The 18,106-nt window shown below is 51.4% G+C and overlaps 6 protein-coding genes and 1 non-coding gene across 7 annotated transcripts; 3 read left to right on the forward strand and 4 right to left on the reverse strand.

The window, feature by feature from the left end:
- Window positions 1-1,520: 1,520 nt before the first annotated feature.
- On the reverse strand, window positions 1,521-2,573 carry GLOTRDRAFT_81499 (NAD P-binding protein). The gene is made up of 3 exons (XM_007872219.1): window positions 2,102-2,573; window positions 1,703-2,040; window positions 1,521-1,643 (listed from the first exon to the last, which is right to left on the reverse strand). Exons 1-3 carry the CDS (start codon window positions 2,496-2,498, stop codon window positions 1,629-1,631), a joined length of 750 nt encoding a protein of 249 aa, XP_007870410.1. The 5' UTR covers window positions 2,499-2,573; the 3' UTR covers window positions 1,521-1,628.
- Window positions 2,574-3,670: 1,097 nt separating this feature from the next.
- GLOTRDRAFT_81501 (glucose-methanol-choline oxidoreductase) lies at window positions 3,671-5,884 on the forward strand (the record flags this gene model as incomplete). Its single annotated transcript, XM_007872220.1, has 6 exons — window positions 3,671-3,773; window positions 3,830-3,941; window positions 3,996-4,124; window positions 4,178-4,289; window positions 4,353-5,159; window positions 5,216-5,884. 6 exons carry the CDS (start codon window positions 3,671-3,673, stop codon window positions 5,720-5,722), a joined length of 1,770 nt encoding a protein of 589 aa, XP_007870411.1. The 3' UTR covers window positions 5,723-5,884.
- A 247-nt stretch (window positions 5,885-6,131) lies between these two features.
- GLOTRDRAFT_21123 (uncharacterized protein) lies at window positions 6,132-6,287 on the forward strand (the record flags this gene model as incomplete). Its single annotated transcript, XM_007872184.1, has 1 exon — window positions 6,132-6,287. A coding segment is annotated over one exon (156 nt), but the record flags the coding sequence as incomplete, so codon positions are not given.
- Window positions 6,288-6,577: 290 nt separating this feature from the next.
- On the reverse strand, window positions 6,578-9,071 carry GLOTRDRAFT_118049 (FAD-binding domain-containing protein; the record flags this gene model as incomplete). Its single annotated transcript, XM_007872221.1, has 16 exons — window positions 6,578-6,624; window positions 6,679-6,713; window positions 6,769-6,820; window positions 6,875-6,908; window positions 6,968-7,294; window positions 7,345-7,709; window positions 7,758-7,845; window positions 7,900-7,953; window positions 8,003-8,043; window positions 8,096-8,159; window positions 8,210-8,275; window positions 8,331-8,348; window positions 8,407-8,454; window positions 8,505-8,591; window positions 8,645-8,802; window positions 8,855-9,071. 16 exons carry the CDS (start codon window positions 9,069-9,071, stop codon window positions 6,578-6,580), a joined length of 1,701 nt encoding a protein of 566 aa, XP_007870412.1.
- A 942-nt stretch (window positions 9,072-10,013) lies between these two features.
- Window positions 10,014-10,117, reverse strand: GLOTRDRAFT_t117. Its single transcript has one exon. It is a non-coding gene; the product is annotated as a tRNA-Ala (tRNA).
- A 495-nt stretch (window positions 10,118-10,612) lies between these two features.
- On the forward strand, window positions 10,613-12,240 carry GLOTRDRAFT_49630 (uncharacterized protein; the record flags this gene model as incomplete). Its single annotated transcript, XM_007872209.1, has 3 exons — window positions 10,613-10,888; window positions 10,945-11,694; window positions 11,749-12,240. 3 exons carry the CDS (start codon window positions 10,613-10,615, stop codon window positions 12,238-12,240), a joined length of 1,518 nt encoding a protein of 505 aa, XP_007870400.1.
- Window positions 12,241-12,300: 60 nt separating this feature from the next.
- GLOTRDRAFT_81512 (glycoside hydrolase family 35 protein) lies at window positions 12,301-16,324 on the reverse strand (the record flags this gene model as incomplete). The annotated part of the gene is made up of 19 exons (XM_007872222.1): window positions 12,301-12,442; window positions 12,491-12,544; window positions 12,604-12,891; window positions 12,956-13,061; window positions 13,111-13,138; window positions 13,187-13,289; window positions 13,344-13,398; window positions 13,456-13,541; window positions 13,592-14,467; window positions 14,532-14,772; window positions 14,825-14,865; window positions 14,923-15,028; window positions 15,094-15,136; window positions 15,187-15,307; window positions 15,372-15,391; window positions 15,452-15,624; window positions 15,729-15,905; window positions 15,955-16,172; window positions 16,224-16,324. 19 exons carry the CDS (start codon window positions 16,322-16,324, stop codon window positions 12,301-12,303), a joined length of 2,979 nt encoding a protein of 992 aa, XP_007870413.1.
- Between the last annotated feature and the right edge of the window lie 1,782 nt (window positions 16,325-18,106).

Raw genomic sequence — 18,106 nt, forward strand, 5'->3', positions numbered from 1 at the left:
ATCGCATTTCCGCGCGCATTGTTTGTCCGCGCCAAATATACCCTTTTCGGGTATCGGCAAATGTGCGGCAAAGACCCATCGAGAGAGATGGTAACTAGGCATACAGCTGGGGGCAGAGTATAATGATTTACAGCCCTTAGTCTAGTTGTAGAATATACATTTCATGCATCCTCTGAAGCCTTTCGAGCCCTCTCGGGGCATCTGCGAGTCCCTGCCCAACAAATGGTCCCGCGAGAGGCCTTCCGGACCTACCCGAAAAGGGTATATTTGGCGCGGACAAACAACGCGCGCGGAAATGCGATGTTCAGTTTCTTATAGGCTCGTGACCACCCTGTCGTACCGCTATTGAGGGCAGAATATCGGTAGACAGGCTGGTACATTTGGCGTGGGAATCCAGTATACGCGTCGTTAACTCTAATTCGCCGACCGGCTGCTTACATTTTGGCAGCTGAGTTTGTCTGAGTTGAATTTTCGCCCTGCCCTCAAGTTGATCGGAATCTGACTAGAAAGAGTTTTGTAGTCCGCAAGATCTCGAGACTTAGCGCGTCCCAGAGACGAATTCCTGCAGCCTTCCCGTGCCGTACAACTCACCGCCACACAGACATGTAAAACATCACAGACCTATCACTGCGGAGGAAAGTTTCTCTTGCCATGATAGCTGCGGCAGGAAATCATCGGAGAGCGCGGGTAGACCCTTCGGTAAGGTATAAGTAATATACAAAAAAATAAGTCCGTAGTTCGTTTTCCAAGGTCCCGAAGGTAGACATCTATGGCATTAATCTTGTCCGTGATTATAGGAGCATATTATATCCAAACATCAAACGAGCGTCGGACGAGGGAGCAGCGAGGAGCGAGAGACTTCGCAGCCGGCGCGACTTGTAGTCTGACTACAACATTTCTAATGACACTATAAAGCTGGTTGTATTAGACTACCAGGGTTCTTACTCGACTACGAAAGGCGCATTCGGCAGACTTCGGCAGGGTTCGGCGGCTGCGGCAGGAAGATAACGACGCGTATACTGGATTCCCACGCCAAATGCACCAGCCTCTACAACATAGATTCTGCCTCAATCTGTTGTAGAGGGTGGTTACGAGCCTAAGTTTCTTATGCAAGGCACTGTATCTGCCAGCAGACCCTTCTGCTCAATCGAGCGCGGATGCTTCGTCCGGCTCCGAATCTTGAAAACTTGAATGCCACCAGTGTTGTTGATTCAGACTGCCTGGCATATGCATACGACAATGATGTTCAGAATTCCTATCACATGTACTGGGTGCGGACTCGTGATCCTTGAGGATGGCTTAGTGCTAGTCTGACGTGGAGAGCATATTTATGCAGGGTATTATTGACTCCCTCACCTTCATAACTGACGTACACGTTCTACTGCAGTCCAACCGCTGCAAACGAACTTGAACCTTCGGATCCTGTACAACCCACGTAACTGTAGTACACACGCTCGAGAGCCCTGCTGAGACAGGCAAGACCAATGACTTCCGATTTCTAAGATATCCGCGCAGTCCAGGAACCCCTTGAAACATGTTCTCATTCGTCCCTAAAGTACATGTAAATGTGGCTATGATGCTACGTGTGGTACAAATGCTCTCTAATGCGATTTGAAGGGTTCCAATATTTACACGACGAAGCCCTGTAAGGTGATATCATCAGCGTCAGACATACGACAACGCAGCGAGTCGGAAGGCTTACGCCGTTAACCAGGATGTTCTGGCCGTTTATCCATCCAGCCTCCTCCGAGGACAGGAATGCCACGATCGGAGCGATTTCATCGGGCTGGCCGAGACGCTTCTGAGGGTTCAGATTAGCGATGAATTGGATCTGCTGCTCCGTCTTGCCGTCGCGGAAGAGCGGCGTGTCGACGGGGCCAGGGGAGACGGTGTTGACCGTGATGCCGCGAGCCCCGAGATCCTTTGCCAGGACTCGGGAGACTTGCTCGACAGCACCCTTCGAGGCGACGTAAACAAGGGCGTTCGGGAGAACGGCGGAGGCTTTGGTGAGGGTTGTGGAGAAGAAGATGACACGGCCACCTGGAACATATCAGATAAGCATGGAGATCCGGCTTGAGGTTATATATACCAATCAACCTACCTGCAGTTAAGCTGGGTGCCGCTAACTTGGTGAGGAAGAGCGGGCCTTTGACGTTAATATTGATGTGATCGTCAAAGTCCTTCTCCTCCGTCTGTGCCAACACCTTCGCGCCCATGATACCGGCATTGAGCACCAGGATGTCAAGCTTGCCAAACTTCTGGAGGGTCTCATCTAGGAGGGTCTTCGCGCCAGCGATCGAGGAGACATCGGCCTTGACACTGATGGCCTTGCCAGGCCCCTTCGAGTTGATCTCGTTCACTACTTCATCTGCCGCCGCGGAGTTGGAGACGTAGTTGACAACGACGCTGGCCCCGTCTTTGCCCAAACGTTTGGCAATCGAGGCGCCAATCGAACGGGATGATCCAGTGACGATAGCGACGCGGCCGGCGAGAGACATTTCAGTGATTTGTGGATGAACGGGGGCGGCGATGAAGAGTAAGAGCAACTGCACTGATCTCCCCGGGTCAGAGCCATCGATATTATATATACTGCGGAAGATCGCCGGATGAGTAGTACGTAGAGGAAGAAGAGTACCGATGTGGGTCGAATTGCGCGTCCAAGTCGGTCACGGAGATGACGAGTGGCAGACGAACGTCCGATACAGCATCGGACAGACTGTTTGCCACGCCTTCGCTCCGTCTGTTGATCCCGACCATCATCTTCAAACTCCCCGTCGTCCCCGACACTCGCCGCGGTCGCCAGTGCCTCTCCACCGCGAAATACAATTCTGACTGTCAGAGATGGGTCACGCGGGGCGCTTTCGGACATCGCTGTGGGTGGCGAACGCAGGGTCACATCCACTTTGCTGGTCCGGTGCGGGCGCTCGGTTACCACTACCGAGGTCTGTAACAAGGTCTACGATGTCCTCTCTGATAATTCCCAATGACCCTGTTTCTCGATGATCGAGGAAGGCGATGTATCTCAACGTTAACTGAGTACAGGTTCCTTTCCAAATCATGGATTACGGGGTCGGATCGTCAATGGCATTGTCTGTACGAGTGTCCGTAGTTCGTGCTCGTTCCCTCCTCCGCCGCGCACAGTCGTCATTAATGGGCTCATAGACCTGATAGGCGTGCCAGCCTTTGACGGATTCTTTCCTTGCCACAGTCGTACCTCAAAAGCCAATACATAGTTGCGTAAAAAATACCACCGATGCGAGACGTCATGTCAACCCACATCTGCAGATGGTCCCCTTTCAGGGGTCCGAACGTGCATCAGGTACATATGGAGTGAAGCATCGGCACCGCCTGCTGTACGATGGTTCTGTAGAGGTTGATGCGCCAGGTACGGCAGGGTACGGCAGGCAGATCCGCTAGAGTTGCTCTGTCGCTACGCCCAACCTGGACCGTTCGGGTTCTCATGCCAGGGCTGTTAGGTGTCGCAACCCACGACTTAGCCGCTAAGTTCCGCCACGTTCCATCTCCTCGACAAATGCAGAGGAGAAGTATAAGTATGTTGCATTCCCCCGGATGAAGGCATCGGCTCCGCGTCCTCCCTTCACCGGGCTTGGGTTGACATATAGAAGTCACCTTTTCAACATAGCAACATTTCGAGAAGAGAGTCGAAGACATGCGCTTCTCCACTCTTGCTTCCGCTGCAGCGGCCAGCGTTCCTGCTGCACTGTTCGCTCATGCAGCTGCAGCAGGTCATTACGACTACGTTATAGTAGGAGGTATAGTGTGTCTCTATCTTGACTGTGGCGGAAACCCTGATCACTATCCACCTCAGGTGGCAATTCCGGTCTTGTGGTCGCCGAGCGTCTTACAGAGAACTCTGGCGTATCGGTCCTTGTCCTCGAGGCAGGGAACGACTATGATATTGACTTCAATGTAACGTGCGTGTCATATATCCGGACTATCTAAGGTTGTAGCGCGTTAATGGGATGTATTGGTAGTGTCCCCGGTCTTGACTTGACTGTGACGGGTGGTTCCATTGTGGACTGGAATTACACTACGGCACCCCAGGTGAACCTGGCTAACCGACAAGTACCCTACCCCCGAGGTTACATTCTTGGCGGATCTACGTACGTACTTCATTTGCACATCCTACTTGAATTGCGTATTGAAAACTGGATAGGTCGACGAACTTCATGGCCTACACTCGTGGTGCCGCAGCCCCTTACGACCAGTGGGCTGCCATCGGAAACGAGGGTTGGGATTGGAACAGTGTCCTTCCTTATTTCAAGAAGGTTCGTGGTTTGCTCTTTTCCCATTTCGTCTTTGGCCGAGACTCACATACGGACATGAAATAGAGCATCCAGTTTACACCGCCTGAGGCCAACCAGTCATACATCCCTTACGACGCTTCCCAATACGCTGGCGAGGGTCCCCTGCAGGTTTCTTTCGGTCACTACATCGAGCCTATTTCCATCTATTTCGCCACGGCATTAACGAACAAGACCGGTCCTAATCTGACGATGAAGGAGACTAACGATGGCTCACCCATCGGTGTCGGCTACCTTGCGACGACCATCAACCCGAAGAATGCAAACCGTGACTCATCGTGGACAAGTTTCGGTCTCACGGCATCGAGCAGGTCGAACTTCCATGTTCAGACTCATACCCTGGCGACGAGGATTTTGTTTGAAAACTCCTCGTCCGGGGATTTGGTTGCGAATGGAGTCGAGTACCGGGACAACAGCGGCGCGATTCAGGTTGCCTACGCCGACAAGGAGGTTATCCTGACTGCCGGTGCGTTCGGCTCGCCGCAGCTGTTGATGGTCTCAGGGATCGGGCCCGCGTCGCAGCTGCAAGGCAATGGCATTGACGTTAAGGTCGATCTCCCGGGCGTCGGACAGAACCTACTCGACCATCTGTTCTTCGGACCCGTCTACGAGGTCATCGACAACATCACTACGGCCAACCAGTTCAACGCCAACGCCAGCCTGTACGCCGAGTACTTGCGCGAGTGGAAGACTGAGGGTGAGGGCGAGCTCGCAGGTGCTATTTCCAGCATGAGCGCCTGGGAGCGTGTACCCGATGATGTCTTGGATTCGATTGGTGCTCAGGAGTTGAAGAATCTCCGATCTGACTGGAACCACATCCAGCTGGAAGTCATCGTACGTATCCCCTTTTGATCCGCGTCCATCATCTTCCTGACCCATACATGCTTCAGGCCTCCGGCTCCGTTCCCAGTGGCAAGGCCGGCAACTATGTGAGCCCTGCCGCAGTCATCTCGTACCCCTTCTCCAAAGGCAATGTCACTATTGTGTCAAACTCTACCACGGTGAAACCAATCGTCCAGCCCAACTGGCTTTCGTCCGAGATTGACCAGAAGGTGGCTATCTGGGCTTTCCGTCAAGTCCGCGAGGTGATGCTCTCGGAGACGATGGCCCCCATTGTCCTCGGCGAGGCATATCCCGGTCTGGACAAGACCTCCGACGAGGACATCCTTGCTGCCATCCAAGCGGTCGCACACCCGATCTACCAAGCTTCCGGTACTTGCGCCATGAAGGCCCAATCTGACGGCGGCGTCGTTAACTCGAAGTTGGTTGTGTATGGTACGAAGAACGTTCGGGTTGCTGATGCCAGCATTTTCCCCATCATCACCTCTGCGAACACGATGGCCCCGGTGTACATGGTCGCTGAGAAGGCAGCTGACTTGATCAAGGCTGATCAGTGAGTGGCTGTCGGGGCTGTCATGATTTAACTATTTATTCGGGGTCGCATTTCGGACATCTATCACCATCATTCATTACCTCTTACATCGATATCATTATTATTATAGCAGTAGTATTGTATATACAGGTTTGCATGTCGTAGCTATTGCCCATTCAATCCCATATTCAAAACTGTAATCCAGTCTACGCCGTGGTCGCGGGACACTGGTACAAACAGCGCAACGATGTCATGTATTTAGGTTCGTAACCTAACATCTACATACAAAGATCCAGGAAGAATGAATGTTGTAGTACATCACACATGGATCGCTAACTTCGAATTGGACTTGAATTGAACACCTGCACACTGCCAGAGATGGTCCGTGCGCCACCAGATAGTATAAAGAGCTGGACGAGTACGATATGATTCTTCATACTTACCTTGCGAGCGTGTCCCCTTTCACATATCCGGGGACACGGGCTATGGGTGCTCTCCATAGCACGGCGACCTTGTCCGCAGAGGGTGCCTGTGGTTTGTATGGGCTCCGGCTCATGCACTCGCGCAATATTTCCCTGTCCTGCTTCGGCCCTCGGGCTGGGCAGGCCTTTTCCTTTGCCAATTCTCCTTCCTAACCCTAACCTTGCCACAATTCCCCTCGGCGAGCTCGCTCGCGGCACACTCTAGATCTGTCCGACGTCATTATCGATTACTGTATTAATCATTACAACTTTGTATTCCTCCCGCTAGCAGGTCACGCATAGTGAGGCTTCCCGCAGTGAACCCGTCACGGAATAAATATTGTAGCAAGACGTCTGTCCATGAATGTCCTCTAACAATTGTTTGTCCGCATAGCGCAAAGATCCTCATCAGGTATGGTTCAGGCAATGTAACAAGCGAAACGCTTTGAATTGGGAGTCCAGCCGACTGAGCGAATGTGGCTTTAGTGACACTTGGGAACAGATGAGTGAAAATGCTCACCACACTGCCAGCAATCCAGGAGGCGGTCAGGATCGCTGTCGCCATGCTGGTCAATCGGAGTTCATCTCATTCAAGGTATCGAGGACTCACTATTTATCTTTGATTTCAAGCAGCCTGGAGTAGTTGTCTCCCCAGAATGCGACTGCGAAACTATACTCAGGGAGTGTATCCTATTTCTGGCACTGATCAGACTCACCCTTATGATTAGGTTCGTACACATCCGCCTCGTTCTGCAAACAGTACATGAACTTTAGGTGTCAGAATGGCAGAGAGCTGGTATTGGACATACGCTATACGCCGCGTCCGGGGTTATAGCACGCAGATGCGATATAGAATCGCTTGCCAATTTATACTGAGTCTTTTTCTCTCCCATTGTCGCGTTCCAGTCCCATGTTGTAATGAGCGTGATATGATACACCGAGTCTCTCCATGCAGGTGTGACGCTGGTACTGCCGTCCCCTGGGCAGGACGTGGGAGGGCTCACAAGGAAACGAAGGCCGGGAGTAAGCGTGTGGGCTTTCAAAAGGGCTGCAAGGAGCTCTGAACGACTCGCAGCCGTTTCGAAGTTGGCCTTTGGGATGAGCCGTGAAGCAAGAGCAAGATTAACGCCGATTGCCTGTAACGGTATTCAGTCGACTCAGCCCTTATCGTGAACGAAGAACGTACCGCTGAATTGTCGCCTGCAAAAGCATTGAAGAATGTACCCCAAGTGGGAAATTCAAGCACCGTAAGGGTGGCTCCATGGATACCATCGTGCTTGATCCGCTCGCCGAATGCGATGAGCGGTGCCATAGACACGTTTGCTCGCACTGTATCCAAATTTGGAGATATGTATATGGCAGATTCGCCATTTGCAAACCCTCCCCATCCTTCATCGGCCCACTTAAGACCATTTTCAATGAGAATTGACCACAGATCGTGTGTGAGACTGGCTTCAGGGTTAGTCCACTGCACAACATAGACCTGCAGAGTGACAGGCGGGGAAGCTAGAGTGGTGCTCTCCAATACTACGCCAAAGGTTCCGCCTCCACCTTCACTGTTGATTAGGATAGTCCGCAATCAAATATACTTTGGCTTACCGCCCCGCAGCGCGAAGAACAAGTCTTCATTCTGACAAGCGTTTGCGACTCTCAATTTGCCGTCTGGGGTGACTACTTTGAACTGGAGCTGGAGACGGAATCTCAGTCCACTTCCATACCGATATTTCCAGAGGCAACCTACGACGCGATCGACACCCATTCCCATCGTATTTGTCAGCGCACCATGACCACCGCCCTGTCCAGAGAATTTGAGCGTCAGTTCGCCGGCGATCTGGTGGACGTACCATCAGCCATCCACCGGATGTGCCTACGCCGGGATCACTGCCTATCCATGTACGTTAACAGACATTGTTTATGCTATCGTGATGAACCCTTACCTCCCACGAGGGTAATGTTGTGAGCTTCTGCGAATTGGTAGGCCTCTCCCCATTGCACGCCGGCCTGGGAGACTCTTGGAACGGTGCTCGTTTCCACCAGAACGCAAGACTCACCCCCATAGTAACACCGGGGCTCGCTTTCACACATCCTTCAGGAATGAACTCGGGGTCGTATGTTATCTGACCGTCGTAAATGAGTAAGTTCGCATCCATATGGGGCTTCGCGTTGACCTACGTCTTTTAGATTATGCGTCTAGACGTGGCATCTAGGTGAATTGACTGAATATAATTGCACCGAAGATAACTCTTACCCAGAGGCCTATTGAACCGGGCGCGCTACTGCGACCTTTGTAGTCATGCTGAAGGGACTGTCAGAATACTAGCATAGTATCGGTTAAGAGGCACGTACACCAGTGTTCTTGACGATTAACGGCACACCAGATCTTCTCGAGTAATCGAAGGCAGCAGCGACATCCGCCGGCTTTCGCACGTCAATCTAAGGCGGTCAGTTAGGGGATGGAATCATCTTATGTAGTGACAGGTCTGCACAAAGTGACGAGATACACTGCCCAACTGACAGGTCTGGGAAGATGAAACCGGACCTGGGTTTGTTGGGTCTTCCCAGTCCAGGAGGCATTGCTCGCCCGTCGTCTGGCACGTCTCCCACTGCGTATTGATATAACCACCAAACGTATCGAATCGCGAAGCTGTACACGCATTGTCGGAATTATCGGAGCAGACCAGAAGTGTGCAACATACTTTCGTTCAGGTAGTTGCGCTTGATGACCTCGCAATCTGCGGATTTGAAGCTAGTGAAACAGGGTTCCGCGAAAGCAACAGCGCTATATAGTCGACCTTCGACTTTTTCGGAGAGTTCTCTCAGAAGGTCTGAAGTCAGCGGGAACTGCGTTGGCGCCGTGGTAGCAAAGGCGCCTTCGAGAAATAGGCAGCTGGCGAGTGCTGCTAAGCCAAACATTGTTGGATAGTCTTGCCTTTAGCAACACATGCGTGTGGTCCTTATAATTGCGAACCGGAAGTAATTTCCGGCGTTTTCGCAGCCACTGCAACAGTGCGCGATCATCATTGTTAAGGCACCTTGTACTCGTGGTAGTATCATTACCCCCTACATTGTGGGATGCAGCGCAGTACTTGATCACACGTCGCAGCTCTGACTTCGTTTGACTCAACCTGCCTAGTTGGGTAGAATTCCGCAACCTTGATCAACCCGGAAGCATCTGAAACCAACGAAGGGGGCGATGACTTTCTCGATTATACGGTGAACGTACTATACACACCTGCCTAACATAGAACGAGGCGATATGACGCGGAGCCGAGAAAAGCCGCTGTCTTGTACTTGTGTCTCCTGCTCTTCACAACGGCGTTTACATCCATCTCTGGAAGATATCACCGTTGAACGGGAGCGTGCGGAGGCGTCAGATTGCGTCGGAACAAGTTTCGCAAGCAGGCCCAGAGTAGGCAATGAAGCAGTACTGCAGAGCATGGTAAGTACCGGATGAAATACTGTATTACATAATTGCTCGCTTCGCTCGCAATTCTTCACTAGGGCAGAAGTCCGCGACAAACATGTACAAATTCTACTCCCGGTGGCTGAGGGACCCACAAAGACCAAGGGCCAGCTATAAGTTGATACAGAGCTTTAAATATCCTCGGATTGAGCCTGGAAAGGTTCCAGAATCAATGATACCTATTTACTTGCCCTACCTATCACAAAACATGCCACGAAATACAGTAAGTTGAGCCGTATGCATGCAAGGTTGGTGTGTATGGTGCACCAGCTGTGCCACATAACAGGACAACGTGTCGCGCCACACCACGTTACGCTTCGCGAGCAACTCTGCGCGAGCGCGCATTACTAGTACATACCATTACCATGTGAAGTAAAATAGAGCCCAAAAGTTGGACAAGTAGGGGTTCGAACCCTAGACCTCACGCACCAAGAATTACATCATTTAACTGTGTAAATCATGCAAAGCGTGCGCGCTACCACTGTGCCACATGCCCTTGATAAGGGAAGCTCAACACTCATATATGAGAATCCTATACCGGTAATTGCCGGACACTCTTCCCCTGCACTTCTTGTACACCTTTCTCGCTGGCCATAACCTTTGGCTGCGTATCCTCCGCATGAGTCTTTCATCGTTCCTTCTGACTGAGGGTCAAACTGTTAAGGAGTTCAGTCAGGCAGCACAGATCGACAAGGACCTGGATGCGATATTCCGTTCATGTGTGAGTGCTTTGGATCCCTACTAGTATGGTCTTGTTGGTTTTCTGACTGTCGGACACAAGAAGTCAACCCGTCTAATGGACATACCCTTGGCATCCCATGGAAAGGGTGAAGGCAAAAGATCGCTCGAGGGTCCTGAGCTGGCTAGCCCCAGGAAAAAGGGCAGGCATCTCGGGAAGAACAACGCAGACGCTTCCGCTCATGGTCCATCCACCCTTGCATCCAAAGCTATGAAGGTCCTTGACCAAACCGTGGGGCTCGCGAAACCAGTCATGAGCTCGGAAAGCTGCGATGATTCGGAGGCTCCCAGGCCCCTGGATAAACGTTCGGACGGAACGGAACGTGATGACTTTGGAGATTCTGATACCGACAGCCACGATCATGCATCTCGCCTTGTTCACGAGTCTCTGAAGGGGGGAGGAGAAGGGAGAAGGTGGAGCACTCGTGGCCAGAAGCATAAATACGTCCCGGAAGATGAGACTCCCGATGCCAAAGACGCACGAACTATCTTCGTAGGGAATGTAACTGCAGACGTCGTAAAGAGTCGAGTGAGCGCTCCTCACAATGTACAACGTCTAATGGTTCTGATCTCGTTGTTGTGCAGCCACTCATGAAGCAACTGAAACGACATATTCTGGGCTTCGTGCCCGGAGCAAGGATCGAGTCTACTCGTTGCAGGTCAGTCGCTTTCCAGGCACCGACTAGCAAGCTGCCCGCTTTCGATGTCGAAGACGCAGTCGGTGGGAAGGGCAAAGGCAAACAAGAGGGCCAAAAGCAAGTAAGACAACACGAGGTCCAGCGCGCGTCATTGTGGCGAGACTCTAAAGCTTCGAAAGAAGAGGACGAGATCACTAAAGACGAGAAAAAGTATCTAACGCCTCAGGAGAAGAAGAAAATAGCTTTCATCCACCGCGACCTGCACCCGGGTGTGGATACTGTGAATGTCTATGTCGTCTTCGCGTACCCAACCCCTCGCGCCAAAGCAGCTGAAACGATGGATCCCTTCGAGGCTGCCCGCCTGTCTGTGCAGCGTTGTAATGGGTCGGTATTCTCTGGACATACTCTTAGGGTTGATCGGGTTGGGAAAGCAAAGACAACGAATACAGGGGATAGCGCTGCAGAAGATCCAAAGACCACTCTTTTCGTCGGGAACCTCGATTTTGCTTGCAAGGAGGACGATTTGCGTGCATTTTTCGAGGCTCTCATGATCTCAGAACGGGGAGCTCCCGCCTCAGATGTTGCTGATGTTCCCGAAGAGCTTGTCGGTAAATCGAATGCCTGGGTAACACGGATCCGGATTATAAGGGATAAAGATACGCAACTTGGCAAAGGCTTCGCGTACGTTCAATTTGCAGTGCGTTCCTTTTCTTTTCTCTAGCGTACTCTCTGAAGGTGGACGTCCCTCTAGGATCGCACATGCGTAGACGAAATCCTGGGGCTAGATGAAACCAAACTCAAATTCGCTAAGAGAAAGCTGCGTGTTCAGCGCTGTAAAACGTCGCTAGCCAGTCATCAGCTCGTTGCTGGGTATTCAGCACGACGTGTGGGCGGTGGCAAGTCCTCTGAAACTCAGGCCCGCTCAGGTGGGATGGGTCAACGCTCCAATCTGGTACCAGCTGTTCCCAAGGGTAACCCAGCCCTTGGAGAGAAAATTGCACACCTTCCGAAGGAAGCCAGGAAGCAGGCCAAAGCATCTGATCCCGACAGGGTGGCTCGTAGGATGGCCAAGAAGAAAGCTCGCATGGCTCTAATTAACAAAGGAACCAAGCCACAGGCCACAGAGCGGGAACGTATTCGAAAGCGCCCCAAGGCGAAACCAGGGTCCGACGCTGGAAAGGAGTCCAAGAAGAGAAGGGTGAGAAGTGATAAGAGTATACTTAACAAAAATATGAAAAAGTAGATCACTCCGCTTATTTCCCTTATGTCTGAGATGCCTTGCAGCATCTGAAATCGGCTGCTCTCAAATGCGCTCGAGGGGTGAATAGCCAGGGTTATTGGTAACAATGCCGCCAACACCGCCCTCGTAGATCCCATCGATGTTGAGTTCCAGCGACGGTGATACCGCCATATTCTCCATCGCCCATAATGCAACAGCCACAGTGCTGTGCTAATAATCAACACTGGGATATCTAGCATGACATGCCACGCACTTTGTTCCCTTGTAGTTGAGGATACCTTCTTGCACGGGGAATTTTGTCTGGGGACTGCGAACGACAGTATATCAGAGTGCGTAGATGATGCAACGTTCAAAGCGAAACTTCACCCCAGATTAGCCACCCTCTTGCCCATCATCCATCCGTTCACATAGAGGTATACCCGGTACGGTTGAGTACTGTTGTCAAAGTTGAATGAGATAGGCACGTCATAACCGCTAGGTATGCTGAGATCGAAGGTGGTGACGAAGAAGCCAACTCCTGCTGTGCCATTCGGCAGACCTTCGGTCAGATCTCTGGTTGTCCAGGACGAGATGTCGTATCCAGGAAGATGCCACCCTTGGCGTTCACCGAATAGCCCACCCTCATTCATGACTCCCCGGACTTTGTCAGGATAGCTGCATGAGAACAACCCGTCAGTCCAGCAGAGCTAATATTCCCAGCGCCTGATCATATACGGACTTGGTATATCCACCGACTTTGCCTTGTACACGCCATTCGCTGAAGTTACCCGTGTTCAGCTGGAAGCCTCGAACGCCGCGAGGTGATTTCGAGGCGTCTGGTGTAGCTAGTTGATAATCAGTCATGGTGATCGCGTCCTATATATCTGTACCCACAGCCCGTCTCGTTAAGACCCATGTTGTCCTTCCATGGCAAATCAGCTGAGAACATAGAGAAGCGACTATAACGCACTTGTACAATAGTTATGACATTGTCCTGACCAGGCAACAGAGAACCAGGCGGGAAGTGAAACTTATCGTCGGTCTCTTCCAGGATGTGCCTGTCATTTGTGGAGCTAGTAATATGCAGTGAGACCGATCCAGGAGCTTAGTGACCTTATTGTACGCACTTGCCGTAAGAGGTATTTAGAAAGAAGTTGTTCACCCAGACGCTGGCAGCGAAAGCTGTCGTCGTAGTATGATATAAGTTTCCTCCTCAGATATGCTCAACTAATTATGTACCTTCTCCGCCATTGATTGATAGGTTTACTGACTGCTCATCGCCAGTGGCGTTGAAGTGCCCTCTCCACAGAACAATATTCTCGCAACTGACCAAACGTCAGAAACAGGCACTAGATCCGCCGATCAAACTACTTACTATTCATAATCGCACCCATAAAGTATCCTCCCGTCTCCATAATACGGAGGGAAGGGTATATTCGTTGTTCTGTGATCAGCGAGAGTCCAGTTTGTATCCGCAAAGCCTCTAATGATTTCGGGCAAGCTATCGGCATATTTCCAGTTCGTCAAGCTTGGTACGGTGATATGTGCAGCTGTTAGGGACATCCCCAGCTGACCAACAAATCCGCCCACGGATGACAAGGACGACGCGGCTTGTACATCCGCCAGAACAGGTACGCCGTTCCAAGTAACTTCTTCCAAGCCTGGAGGCGCAATGACGATAAGTCTAACGCCGGTCTCCAAATCACCCTGTAATGCCAGAGTGGGTCCTTCTATTGTCGCGTTTCGCACCAAGTAAGGACCGCCGACCAGGATGGACGTATTCGTCCCAAACTGCCAATAGTTGGAGAACTCGCCGCTTCCAGAAATAACAGGGGACCAGAACGACCCAGCAGTGACAGTGTCAGCAAATAGCACCAATTGCGTGCTCGAATCGTACACGGTCACAAGTCCGTTGAGACCTGGTAAGAAACTGATGGTAGTGTCCCGGCGGTTGTCGCACTGAATAGATATCGTGGGACCTGACGCCTTCATGTTGGGAATACCGGTGAAAGCTATAGACGCCTCATGCTCCTGGCTAGAGTCACCGTACAGGAACAGGACGTCACGGCCTCCAATGACGCCGGCGTACAAGACCTGAGCTGTGGAGTACAACATCCTAGAGGACCCGAACAGGTAATCAGTCACGACTACTTTGGATTCTCGACCACTGAGCGTGATATTTGATCCAGCCTGTGGCAATGTTAGAACGCCTGCCGACGTTTGCACATTCAGTTGGAACTCGGTCGTTGCCCTGTTCGAGTCAAGCGGTACGTGGATCAGCACTTGAACGGCGGAACAGGATGTAGCTAGCGTACGTTGAGCTTGAATTGGTCTGTCTCATGATGTAGAACCCGGCGCCACTATCGGGGTTCCTGAGGTAGACAGCGAAGGCGGCTGGGTTCGAGACTACAACAGCACCAGTACTGCTATTACCGATCCAGTCCGTCTTATAGAATTCGGAAGAGCTGCGCAGGAAGAGGCCTTGCCGCTTTAACTCGGCATACTTCTCCGTCAACGTACGGTTCTCCGCTATTGAGCTCCCATAATCATATGACGCTGCAACGAGTTATTCCATGAGTGTTCTATTCGATAGCGTTGTCAAGCTTACTGTAAACTCCGTGGTAGGGTAAGGCACCCCAAGAAGTTCCACTCGATATTTCGGTTTCGGTCAAGAGGAGCGCGAAGTGCAAGACTGAGTATACTCACCCGTATACCATATAGAAGTTCATCAGTTTCCCGTTCGACGCCCAAAGCGCCCGGTAGAATACCGACTCAAAGTCTGCTCCGGTCAAGACGCGGCACGCCTCGTACCCTGGGTTGGTTACATGAGCACTGAGCAACGATAAACGATAGCACCAGGAATGCACGTGTTCACACCTGGTGCAGTCGGTCCCCACGCGTCGAACGCACCACCTTGAAACTTGAAGATAGTGTAAGAGAGGGTCGGGAAAGATCAGGGAAAACGCCTACCTCAGGGAAGTACCATGGTTGCGATGGGTTGGTGTTTTCGTGATAGTCATGCCAATTTGTTGGAAGAGCGCTCCACACTTCTGGGTTGGAGCAATCGAATCCTTGTGGGTATGCATCCAGGCTTCATTAGTCGAAGGAAACATCAACCATGCTGGTCAGGAGGGCGAGCATATATCATATCGTACCCGTATATATCAACTGCACCCTGTCGTAAGGATGCAAGTCAGGCCCTTGATGGCAAACGAAGTGTGAGGGAAAGACTCACAGTACCATTGACGAAGTTTCTCCCCTCACCGGGATCGTTGTAAGTGAGAGGCACCACGATCGACGAGTTGTGGTAGTCGGCCTCCAGGTCCGCGAAATAGCCGGCACTACCAGGAAACCCGTACTGGGTGTATTCGTTGTCTAGAGTAAGAGTATTTGTGAACATATACCTTACTTCGGACACTCGACGGACATATAACCTACCTATTTGTACGGCTGTTTATGAGATCCGGACGTCAGGAGTGAGCTTCCGATACACTGAAGATCCCATTAGTTACCTATCACTGGTCCACCCTGAGTCACTTGATTCGCGGCGGTTTCGTTGATGATACCGTGTATGTAATCTTGCCAGGCTGCAGTGTAATCGCTAGCGTTGGTACGGAGCATACCAGCTACTTGCGAGGTCACCCAGTGCGCAATGCCTCCAGCCGTTGTTTCAGCATTGATATATGGGCCTTTCGGGGAGTTACTAATTTCACGGTACGATAAGACGCCGAATAATACCTGGACGCAAGACAATCCATACTCCCGCTTCCTTTGCGGCGTCGTACAGGGGCTGTAGAGCACGATAGTCATTGAAGTCGATTACTTCAGGAGATGGGTTAATCAGGCCCCAATGTGTGTAGACACTGATAGCATTCAACCCAGCCGCCTTCACCTTCTGGAGGATATCTGGCCATAGGCTCGGCACTGGCAAGCGGAAAGTGTGGAACTCCCCGGAGCTTATATCACAGCTCAGATACAGGCATAGAAGCGAATAAGACTCTCTCAACTATAAGAAGATCCTCTGGTTGTTGAGAACGAAACTGTAGTTGTCCCATTGCACTACGTCCGTGCGACCATTGTTGGTCAGGAGCAGCTGGCTATCGCTCATGGGCGCGATCTCAGAACGCGCGATCAACTCAGAATGGGCAGAGACGAGTAGGCCGTTCTTCCAAGAGGTGATATAATTGTTTGGGTACGAGAAAGCCAGAGCGGATAACAGACACGCGAGCGTGAACCACAGACCGCGACGCGTCGTCTTTGCAGCTGCTGCTTTGCTGGACACCAGAGCGTCGTCAGCATGGTCTAAGGGCCTATACTCTGTGGAGGGCATATCTAAGTCGAGGACGTCCCACAATGCCAGAAGGTGCTACTCACGACGAACCGTCCCCTGCTCATAAATACCCAAGCAATGCTTCTCTTCGCAGCCAAAATTATCAACGTACTCTGGACGGGACGCTTTACTGTCCATCGTGACTTGCACGGAAACCCGTTCAGCGCATGGAATATTGGAGAGACCGCTGTGAAACGAAGAAGACGCTGCGAAGGTGGCACCGGTCCGTACAGTACATGAACGAATCAAATGACGGTCCGCGTGTAACCACTGTAACAGAAGTCCCGCGTTGTGGCTCGTGCTGCCAGTTACTTACAGTCGACTCTCCCATAACCCATAGCGGTCCGTGGACCCAGAAAGGTATGGGTTTTCGGAGACTATGGGTTACCAGGACCCCCGATAATTGGTATAAATGCCTGATCAGGTTCCGGACAAATTTTGGGACTTTAGAGCCCTCAATGGCTGATTTTTTACAGACAAATCGGCCGATTCTGGAGAACAGGCTTGATTGGTTTCCGGACATTTTGGTCAAACTTGGCCATTTCGACGCCATATTTACCCCGGCACCTGCCGGGAGAGCTAAATTTAGACGTACCCACGCCACAGCTGCCTTTTAGAGCCACTTTTTCGCTGTGATGCCTGTTTTTTTCCGGACAAAAGGTCCAAAATCGGCGATTTTCTTCCGGACAAAATGGGTCTACTTATGGGTCCTCGGGATCAGGCATTTATACTGATTATCGGGGGTCCTGGGTTACCGGAGTGTGACATACTGTGACATTGGCGGGTAGCGTGATATGTGGCAGGGTGCGCGGCATATGCCGGATGGTCCACATCATGCTATATGTCGCCTGGTATGGGTGCCCACTGCCATAATGGTATAGTTTCTGGGTCGGAGTATCGAACAACTCCATAGAAAATGTTTTAAAAGTAGTAAATGGTGGTCGATATGGGTCTGATTGAGCTAATAATAGGATGATTTATGGACCCTCCAGAAAGGTATGGGTTATGGGGTATCAGAGAGTTATGGGTTGTCGCGACGATTAATTAGGAACCAAATCGGTGGACGCAAAAATGTATGGGTTATTAGAGGTTATGGGTCATTGGAGGTATGGGTTAAGGGAGAGTCGACTGTAGTACTATTGCTGGCTGAACCGGACCCGGATGTTGCGGTAACGCTTCCGCTTGCGGTTTGAGGTGCACTACCACTTAGATCCCGTCTACGGCTCTGTCGAGAGTGGCCATGAAAGAAATAGGTACGGTTCACTATGTGCTTGACCCGTCCAGAGGCGTACCCCGCCACTGGCACGCAGTCCCGGACGCGTACGGTGTCAGAAGTGGACCGAGGTAAACTAGAAGTGCCATTAAAATATAATACACTGCTGTTATACAAGACGATGGACAGAAGAAAAGCAAAATACGAAACCGGACCACAGGCAATGAGAGATGTCAATGAAAGGGGAACGGCAGACTCGAGACGCGGCGCAGTCCTATTTCTTCGTCTTCGCCTTCTTGGTTGCAACATCACCCTTCTTGTCCTCGATCTAACCAGTCATTATCAGC

This window comes from Gloeophyllum trabeum, assembly GCF_000344685.1.
Source record: "Gloeophyllum trabeum ATCC 11539 unplaced genomic scaffold GLOTRscaffold_00017, whole genome shotgun sequence".
In the NCBI taxonomy this organism is placed as follows: Eukaryota; Fungi; Basidiomycota; class Agaricomycetes; order Gloeophyllales; family Gloeophyllaceae; genus Gloeophyllum; species Gloeophyllum trabeum.